Source organism: Hylobates moloch, unplaced genomic scaffold, assembly GCF_009828535.3.
Source record: "Hylobates moloch isolate HMO894 unplaced genomic scaffold, HMol_V3 SCAFFOLD_18, whole genome shotgun sequence".
Lineage (NCBI taxonomy): Eukaryota > Metazoa > Chordata > Mammalia > Primates > Hylobatidae > Hylobates > Hylobates moloch.
The window spans coordinates 80,117,160-80,127,848 of record NW_026652293.1 but is presented as its reverse complement, the minus strand read 5'-3'; the positions used below and the strand labels follow the sequence as shown (position 1 = coordinate 80,127,848).

Below are 10,689 nucleotides of genomic sequence, written 5' to 3'. Positions count from 1 at the left end.
GCAAACCTCCCCACCACGGGCTACAGCACTCTCTGTCTCCAAGTAAACGTGAAAGGCCATCTAGGTCATAAGGACAGCAACTCGTATGTGAGTCCTAGTACTGAACTAGGTCCAGAGACAGTGGACTGAGGGGGCACGTGATGTACGGACACACCAGCTGGGGCGGCCAAGGGAGTGCTGGCGTCACCCCTCCCCTAACCCCAGGCTGTGCAGCTCAAGGCTCCAAAAGAAACCCCTTCCTTCCACTTGAGGAGAGGAGAGGAAAGAGTTGGGAGGATTTTGTCTTGCGTCTAGAATACCAGCCAAGCCACAGCAGGATAGGGGACAGGTCAGATTTATGAGGCCCCCATTCCAGGCCCTAGCTCCCAGATGACATTTCTAGACACACCCTGGGCCAGAAGGGAACCTGTTGCCTTCAAAGGAAGGACCCAGTTCTGGGAACATTCATCACCTGTTAACTAAAGAGCCCTTGGGTCCTGAATAATGAGCAGCAATACTCAGATACTACATTGAGGGTATGATGGTTAACACTGAGTATCACCTTGACTGGATTGAAGGATGCAAAGTATTATTCCTGGGTGTGTCTGTGAGGGTGTTGCCAAAGGAGATTAACATTTGAGTCAGTGGATTGGGAGAGACAGACCCATCCTCAATCTGAGTGGGCGTCATCTAAGCAGCTGCCAGCATGGCTAGGATTAAAGCAGGCTGAGGAAAGTGGAAGGACTAGACTGGCCTGAGTCTTCCGGCCTCCATCTTTCTCCCATGCTGGATGCTTCCTGCCCTCGAATATTGGACTGCAAGTTTCTCAGCTTTTGGACTCTTGGACCTACACCAGTGGTTTGCCAGGCATTCTGTAGCCAAACAAGGGGTTGAGAGGCGCAGGCCACCACATGAGGAGAGCAGAACTTGGCTTCTCAGCCCCCTTTCTCCAGCCCCTACCACCAGGTCCCAGGACCAGAACCACCCAATGAGCAGTGCAATGTCAGGAGCCTGCGGGGGAGCAGACTTGATGCCCAGCTGCCAGAAGGCAGATTTGACCCAAGCTATTTGTATGTTGGAAAGTTATAAAGTGTGTCTTATTGTTTGTAAAAAAATAATAATAATAATAAAATAAACTAATTCTCAATAGAAATATTTATTATCTTCTTTGAAAAAAATTTTAGGATGAATTTCTAGAAGAGTTTGTAAAATAAAATACTATATGCATAAATGAAAAAACAATTTTTATAATCTTATCTAATATTATAATGTTGCTTATAACATGAGTAATAAAGTTTTAACACAAATTATATATGTATATATGTATATACATAAAACTTTATTAAACAAAGGTGTTGACAAACGAGGCAAAGAATAATGGAGATTTCATGTGGAATTGTGGATTTTTCATAAATGATAGCAATATAATTTTACAAAGTTTTATAAAAATAGACATATGGATTTGTGTTTCTTATACAATGCATGCGGGATTGTATTTTTAAAGACATTCTTATAAAGTCTTACAATTTTAGTGTTACGGAGTAGGATGCCTTGGATAATTTTACTTCCTGTAACTGTTGCATGATTATAATTGGTACCACAGAAGGAACAATACATTTTTAGAGGTATGTGTTTACAACACAAACACATGTTATTATTTATTATTAACAAGGTTTCTGAAATATTCACTTCTTATATGTGGCAAGATAGAAGCACTGATTTCTTTCTAGAAAACCTATCATGAGTATCCTTCAGGTATTTAATGTAGAAATAGAACACACATCCAGCAGAGAACACACAATAATTCCCAGTATTTACCAGCTTGTGAGACCAAATGGGAACTAATCATGATTGGGATTCTCACTAGGAAGGCTCCATGCCACAAAATCTGAAACATACAGAAACTTTAAGATGCCAAAGAGAATAAGAGACATTCCTGCATCCCTGCCACACATTGTATTCATTAATGAAATGAAGAGACGGCATTTGTACACAGCTCTGAGTCACACTCCATCACTAGGTTCTATAGGTACCAATACTTGTCCATTTGTTTCACAAATTCTTTTATGACAAGGTCTCTCTCTTTCATGACAAGGTCTCTCTCTCTCTCTCTCTCTTTTTCTCTGTCTCTCTCCATTCGGCGTCTGCCCAAATAGCACCACATGAATTTGTTGGTTTAATTGAGGAATCAAACCAAAACCTATCTATTTTTTTCATCTTCCATGTCTATTTCTCCAAGTATCATGCATATAACAAACTTCTTACATATTCCATGTCTCCTTTACAATGACCATGTAAATAAATAAATGAGGGGCATGGTAATGCTGGTTCGGCAGAAAGTCTAGTCTCCATTCGCCATTCTTTATATATCTAAACTCTCTTTTGACATGCCTCAGAGAGCAAACCTTTCAATATCTATCATATAACCCAAATACTCCTCTACCTGACTTATAAGTCTCCAAAATTAACAGCAACAAAATAAAATTGACAAGTGGGACCTAATTAAATGAAAGAACTTCTGTGCAGCAAAAGAAACTACCAACGGAGGAAACAGCCAACCTACAGAATAGGAAATAATATTTGCAAACTAAGCATCTGACAAAGATCTAATGCCCAGAATATACAGGGAAGTTAAATAAATCAACAAGCAAAAAACAACCCCATTAAAAAATGCACAAAGTACATGAACAGACACATCTCTGAAGAAGACATACAAGTGGCCAACAAGCATACAAAAAAATACTCAGCATCACTAATCATCACAGAAATGCAAATCAAAACCACAGTGAGACACCACTTCATACAAGTCACAATGGCTATTACTAAATATTCAAAAAAACACAGATGTTGATGAAGCTGCAGAGAAAAGGGAATTCTTGTATGCTGTTGGTGGGAATGTAAATTAGTCCAGCAGCTATGGAAAGCAGTCTGGAGATCTCTCAAAAAATTTAAAAAGGATACCATTTGACCCAGCAATTCCAATGCTCAGTACACACACACACACACACACACACGCATGTATGCACACACATACACAAAATCATTCTACCAAAAAGGCACATGCATTCATATGTTCATTGCTGCACTACTCACAATAGCAAAGACATGCATTCAACCTAGGTGCTCATCAACAGTGAATTGGATAAGAATACCTATAGTTTTTCTGTTAAATTCAACCCAAAACTTTGATAATGATTATTGCTACTGTCTTAAAGTTTCCAATTATGGAAGGCAAAGTAACGCTATCACCCATTAAAGCTTGCTATGATACCCTTATATTTTCTTAAACACTTTATGATATTTAATATACAAAATCTAGTTAACTTGATAAAACTAACTTAAACATTTACCTCATTAAAATGTGTTTTTCTAGTTTTTCCTATTAATAAAACCATCTATTTATTCTATTATATTAAACCATCTATTATATTAAAATATAAATAAAACCATCTATTCCTAATAGAAACATTCATTTTTCTCTTTGCAATAACTTTTAGGATAAATTGCTAGAAGGGTTTGTAAAATATAAGCCTGTAGGTATACATGAAATAAGACATAATTTTCAGGATATTCTTAAATATTGTATTCATGCTTCTAACAAAGAATGAGAAACTTGATCAATGTATGTAAGTATGTGTATGTATATATGTGTATGTGCATGTATTTTTCACTTGAGAAAACCAAAGTGTCAAAACAAGCCATTCAATGAATAATGATAAATTTCAAGTGGAGTTGTGGCTTTTCGAAAAGAAATTGATTGTGAGACTTGAAATATAATTTTAGGAAGTTTCATAAAAACACAGATATTATATTAGTACATGTTTTTAATATAATGGGTTGATTGTATTTCAAATGTAATTCTTATATATTCTTACAATTTAGTGGGAGGGAGGTGGAAGCCTTAGGTTATCTTCGCCTTTCTAGAGTACGTTGGGTGATTGAAATTGGTACCCACAAAAGGAGCAATACATTTTTAGACATGCATTGAAAAAACAAACATATGTAATAACTTTATTATTATTGGGGTTTTGAAAATATCCACATCTTTCTACACTTGGAAAGACAGAAGGTTCGGTTTTCTTTCCAAAGAAACTAACAACACTCTATAGACATTGAATGTGGAAATAGAGGGAATACACAAGTGAAAGGAATTTTCCTATTCATTTTTTTTTTATGTAGAACGTGACTCTAGAGCATATTTTTCACTGCCACCAGAACGTCGTCAGTGCCAACGCTGTAGATGACAGGATTGAGTGTCAGCGCAAGGAAGGCATAGAATATTTCTAGAAAGTTAACCTGGCCTGAAATGAGGTATGATTTAAGTCTCACATACATATGTGAAAATGGATGAGTCCCAGTATGTTACAACTGCAATCATGAGGATGGACCAAGTGGAAAATGACCTTTTCCACGGCTCTGATAATTTCATCTGGAGGACGGCTCACAGAATTTGGACAGAAGCAGCAGAAACCATAGAGAAAGGAATGAGCAAAAATATGATGCTGCTTACATTAATTCCTCATTCACCCTGTAATGTGTCTACGTAACAGAATCTGATGTAGATATAAGAATATTTTTTTCCTAAAATAAGTTTCAATTTACTTACTAAGCCAGGTAGCAGTTTATTAAGCAGAATCGATTTACTTAGGCACTATAGAGACTAGTGGCTAATAGCCTCTTAAACTCTCTAAGCAAATACAAAGTTTTACCTTATTTTGTCTAATTAATGTCTTGCATCCTTTACTTACAGCATAAGAACTCCTCAATAGAAGAAGTTGCATTTCTTCTCAAATGAATTGCCACAGAAGTTTAAAGGACATATCCAGCTACCAGCGACCTACAACGCCATGTTCAAAAGACTATGTGTATCTCCACCACGATACCCAGGTATCTGAACACGCACCACTACAAATGCATGTCTTTAGATTGTGATACGCTTTACCTTTAAGTGCACTAATTATTTCTATGTGCAGTACTTTAGGGTTGTGGTTGATGCTTAAAATATCTTACTTTCCACTTCCAATTTCATCCAAGTATGCTTTACAATCCCATTCTGATTGAACCATGCTCTTTACACTGTTTATTAAGAAATATATATGTGTGTGTGGGGGGGGGCATGTTTATTTATATGAAGTCTTCTACCCTCAACGTAGGCTTTTCTATGTTTCTATATCCCCAATAGGAAAAAAATGGTTTTTTAGCCCTATCACAGAGTAGTTTTGTATTTTAATCTGGAAATTCATAAATCTATGAATTCTGACTTCTAAACTTCTATATCATCCTCAGATCTGTTCAGCAGAATGACTTTCTCTTGCTTACAGTATCTTGGTATTCGGATTTTACTGTCTCTGATTTCATGCTGCTCTTGGGTATTATTTATGAGTTGTAAAAGCAGACTTTAAAACATATACAGCACATGATGCATCTAATATTAACATTAGCACTTCCAGTCAATTTTGAACTTCTCTTAGCAATACATTTTTATATATCATTATATTCGTAATTTCACTCATTCTCTACTGAAATAAAACTCCTTAACACAGCGAGGGTAGGAGACTGTTACAGGACTGGAATCAAGTAAAAAAACTCAATTGCCAGGAAAAAATGTTGTTAATATATAATAATTGCTTATTTTATGTCTGAATTATCAACATTAAATAGTTGTATTAGAAGATAATTTCATAGTTTATTTAAGGTCCTTAATATACATTGCCACAATGTTCTTTTTCAAATGTTTGTGCCATATTTCATGTATGCCTACAATATGTTATGATGTCCAATTCACCAAAATACGGTTAACATTTATTACTACTGTTTTAAATTTTCCAATTGTGAAAGGCAAAATAATCATTTTGCATTAAAGTTTCATATATATCTTCATATTTTATGTTAAATATTTAATATTTCTATAGCATAAAACATTTAGTTAACATGCTATAATAAAATTAGCCTGAACATCTATTTCATTAAAATGTGTTTTTCTAGTTTTCGCTATGAATAACATTATTTAGGGGAGAGGCGCTCAGGGGAGTGGGTCCCAGCGGCAGCTGAGCCTGGGAGAGGAGGCCCCTGAGCCAGCCCCATCCCTGAGCTGCTGGTGGGAGGGGAGGAGGCCCCTGAGCCAGCCCCATCCCTGAGCTGCTGGTGGGAGGGGAGGAGGCCCCTGAGCCAGCCCCATCCCTGAGCTGCTGGTGGGAGGGGAGGAGGCCTGACAGTCGGGAGCAAGAAGGGAGACTGCGGTAACCACCCCCGTCCCCAAGGGGGCCCCTCGCCCCATACCTCGGTCCGGAAGGCGTGCCCAGCGGCCCTTCCTCAGGAGACAGCCGTGTGGAGAGCAGAGCCCTTCCTTCCGAGAGGGCCTTCCCGCTCTCATCGTGGTCGGCGGTCACGGGAGAGGGGCCCTCCTGGACCCGCAGGCACGCCCACCACTGCCAAACACGCCGCAGCGGGTCTAGCAGCAGCGCGTCCTCCCGCAGCCCCAGAGAGTGAGCCCGGGGCGCAGGTGCGGAAGATGATAAAGAGGCTCCACCTGGTGGCCGCAGCGCGTCCTGAAGCAGCGCGTCCTGCAGCGGCGCGTCCTCCAGGAGCCCCGCGATTGAGGGGCGCAGGTGCGGAAGACGATAAACAGGCGCCACCTGGTGGCCGGGTCGGTGATTGGCCCCAAGAGCAATAAAGACCGTGGGAACCTGGGCCAAGGCGCCTGTGGCAAGGGGGTGAGTGCTTGGACCCCGTCAGAAGGACGTCTCGGGTTGCCTGAGGGTCATCTGCAATGTGGGCAAGCACCGGGAGGCGGCACCGCCAAAAATCCACGCTCTCGGAAAAAAAATAAACGAGAAGGGCTAAGAGAACCAGCTCCTGTGCGTCTTGGGGTGTGACTGGTTCACCCTCCAGGGTCCATGCGCATCACCTTTGAGCTCCTTGAGTTCCCGAAGGAGAATAACTTCCAGCCGTTCCCCTCCCACATGTCTGGCACATGGCCCACCAGCTCTGCCACAGCCTTAGATTTCCGCATGGGAACCGGCTGACCCACACACCTGAAAACCGAGAACATCCTGCGTGTGGATTCTGAGTTAAACACCGTCTACAGCGAGCACAGGAGCGACGAGAAGTCAGTGAGGAGCACCAGCGTCCGAGTGGCTGACTTCCGCAATGCCACCTCTGACCGTGAGCATCACACCGCCATGGTGACCACCGTCACTGTCGCCTGCCTGAACCGATCCTTGAGCTGGGCTGGACACGCCCCTGCCATGTCCGGGGCATGGGCTACTTTCTCTTTAAGTACTACCAGGTTTCACACTCTTCCAGACCTATGAAAACCAAGAGCACCTGGTGATGATGAAGACCCTACGGCCCATCCCATTACGCGCGATCTCCTGTACCAAGAAGCAGAAATATTTCTACAAAGAGGGCCTAGGCTGGGATGAGAACAGCTCTGACAGCCCATATGCGAAGAACTGCAAACGTCTGAAGAGTGACATGCTCCAAGACTCTCTCGAGCACGTGCAGCCGTTTGACCTGATGGGGAAGGTGGTAAAATTGGACGCTGCCCAGCACATCACTCTGGCTGACACTCTTCTGCATCCCTTCTTTGCTGGCCTGGCCCCTCAGTCGTGGTCCTTCCACACAAGCCACAACTCAAACAGATGACAGGCGAAGGACACCGCATGAGGAGAGCGGAACTAGGCTGCCCAATCCCCATTCTCCAGCCCCTACCACCAGGTCCCAGGATCAGAACCAGCCAATGAGCAGTGCAATGTGAAGGAAGGCAGGAGCCTGCGGGGGAGCAGACTTGGTGCCCAGCTGCCAGAAGGCAGATTTGACCCAAGCTGTTCATATGTTCTAAACTTATAAAGTGTGTCTTAAAATAATTAAATGAATTCTCAAGAGAAATATTTATTATCTTCTTTGAAATAACTTTTAGGATAAATTGCTAGAAGACTTTGTAAAATATAATCCTATATGTATAAATGAAATAAGACAATTTTTATGACATTCTTATCTCATATTGTATAGTTCCTTCTAATATAGGATGAATGATTCAATTTTAACACAACTTATATCTGTATATATGTGTGTACATATATATGTGTGTGTGCATATATGTATATATCTATAAAATTTTACTAAACAAAGGTGTTGACAAAGCAGGCAAAGAATAATGGGGATTTCATATGGAATTTGAATTTTTGATAAATGATTGTTAGCAATATAATTTTTTAAATTCTCATAAAAATAAACATTATATGCATGTCTTTTCTTATATAATGGATGCATTATTGTATTTTTAAGGATATTCTTATAAGTCTTACATTTTTGGTGTTAGGGAATAGGACCCCTTGGGTAACTTATACTTCTTGTAACAGTTTCACAATTATAATTTGTACCACAGAAGGAACAATACATTTTTAGAGGTATATGTTTACAACACAAACACATATTAATTTTTATATTAACAATGTTTCTGAAATATTCACTTCTTACATGTGGCAAGATAGAAGCATTGATTTCTTTCTATAAAACCTATCATGAGTATCCTTCAGGTATTTAACGTAGCAGTAGAGAGACAACACATCCAGGAATTTTCATATTCATTTTTTATGCAGAAAGTTACTTTTGAGCGTATTTTTCATCACCGCCAGAACATCTTTATTCCTAAAGCTGTAGATTAAGGGGTTGAGTGTGGGTGTGAGGATCGTATAGAATATTGCCAGGAACTTATCCTGGCCTGGAGTGTGGTATGATTTAGGTCTCATATACGTAAAAATAAATGGCCCATAGTACATCATGACCACAGTCATGTGGAAGGAACACGTGGAAAATGACTCTTCCTTGCCTCTGATGATTTCACCTGGAGGACAGTAAGAATAATTTGGCCATAAGAAGCAGAGATCAAGGAGGAAGGGATCACCAGGAAAATCACAGCACTTACATAAACCCCTCGTTCATAGCGTGTTGTGTCTGCACAGGACAACTTCAACATGGCAGGGACTTCACAGAAAAAGTGATCGATTGCCCTAGAGCCACAGAAGGGAAACCGCAGTGCATAAGCTGTGTGGACTGCGGAGTTGAAAACCCCAATAAGCCAGGAGCCTCCAGCCATGAGAGCACTGGCATAGTCCTTCATAAGAATCGGATAACGCAGCGGGTGACAGATAGCCACATAGCGATCACAGGACATTGCAGCCAGGAGAAGGCACTCACCACCCAGGAGGGTGAGGGACAGAAACACCTGGAACCCACAACCTGCAAATGAAATAGTTCTGCTGCCCGACAGGCAGTTAGTGACCATTTTGGGAACAATGTTGGAAACATGCAAGATATCCATAAAGGAGAGATGGCTGAGCAGAAAATACAGCGGAGTGTGGAGTCAGGAGTCACTGCGAATGAGGAGGATCATGAGCGTATTTCCTGTTGCACTCACAATGAAACCGACAAATACAAATGAGAAGAAAACCAGACTTGTTGGGGAAGAAGAGAACAGTCCCAAAAGTATGAAATCGCTGTGGAAAGTGTGATTCTGATGGCCCATCATGAATTGTATATTTTTTAACCTAAAAGAAATTTTTTAAAAAATAGAGAAAATATTAGTGTAAATCTTAATCTAACAATAATATACCTGCATAATAAAATGAGAGTTAGTGATGCATGTTTTGTAACCAACATCAAGAGACTCTTAGCCACTTTTTGGAGTGGGCATGTTTTACAAGCTGGGCATTTTTTGTTCAAATAATTGATGATATTCAGTATATTGAGTGGGTCCTTGGCTCCGTCTTGAGTCTCATAATCTTAATTAATTCCATATAATTTACTCAAGTCTACTCTTATCTCAGTTGTCACCTTCTCAAGGAGGCCTACTATTGCACACCTTTTAAAAAATTGTAGGGCTCCCACTTGAACCCTAATTTCCTGGTCCTCCTTGCTCTGCTCCATTTTCACATGTTTGCATGTCACTTTTCACCTTCCAGTACATTAAATAATAAACACATTGGTTATATTTACTGTTTATTTTTATTCTATGCCAGAATTTTTACTTCACAGTGAGAGAGCCTTGTTCCATTCACTGGTGTAACCAACTGCCTGGAACAGAGCCTAGTGCATAGCAGTTGCTCAAGAATGTTGAATATTTGAATGAAATGAATGAACCATGAAACTTAATTTTCTTTCTATTGCATTTATTATTTAGATTAAACTTATAGAAAATAAAATGTATAATTCTAAGACTTTCCAAAATAATAAGTAATGAAATATTGTCAGAAAACTCAATGTTTGTAATTTGAAACACTATATTTTAAATGTAAAAAATAGAAGTATCATCTAGTCAACATCAACAATGTGTCTTTAAGGTTGTATTTCATATTTACCTGTTTGGTTAACTTGTTGAAATTGAAGTATAATATATTAATTCTATATGTGGGATAGTAGGTGTTCATATTATTTATTTATATTTTGATAGTGGTTACTTAAATGTTTACATTAGAGTTATTTGTGCATCTTCCGTATGTATAACATTTCCCTCAATATGCATAAATACATACACATACACATTCACCTGTTAATACATAAATTATAAAATTTATAAATACATTAGTCCAGAAGTATGTCACTAATGTATAAATACATTAGTGCAGAAGTATGTCACCGACAATATATAAATGATTTTTTTAATTTTTGTGAATATTGAGATTCTTCATAAATAAATTAACAGATCAC

General features: G+C 39.5%; 1 protein-coding gene and 1 pseudogene across 1 annotated transcript; one reads left to right on the top strand and one right to left on the bottom strand.

Annotated features, from left to right (window-relative positions):
* Window positions 1-6,875: 6,875 nt before the first annotated feature.
* Window positions 6,876-7,713, top strand: LOC116457458 (dual specificity protein kinase CLK3-like; annotated as a pseudogene).
* Window positions 7,714-8,523: 810 nt separating this feature from the next.
* Window positions 8,524-9,508, bottom strand: LOC116457457 (olfactory receptor 2AJ1-like). Its single transcript, XM_032136632.2, is given in 3 exon segments — window positions 8,524-8,576; window positions 8,579-8,803; window positions 8,806-9,508. Coding segments are annotated over 3 exon segments (981 nt in total).
* Window positions 9,509-10,689: the final 1,181 nt, after the last annotated feature.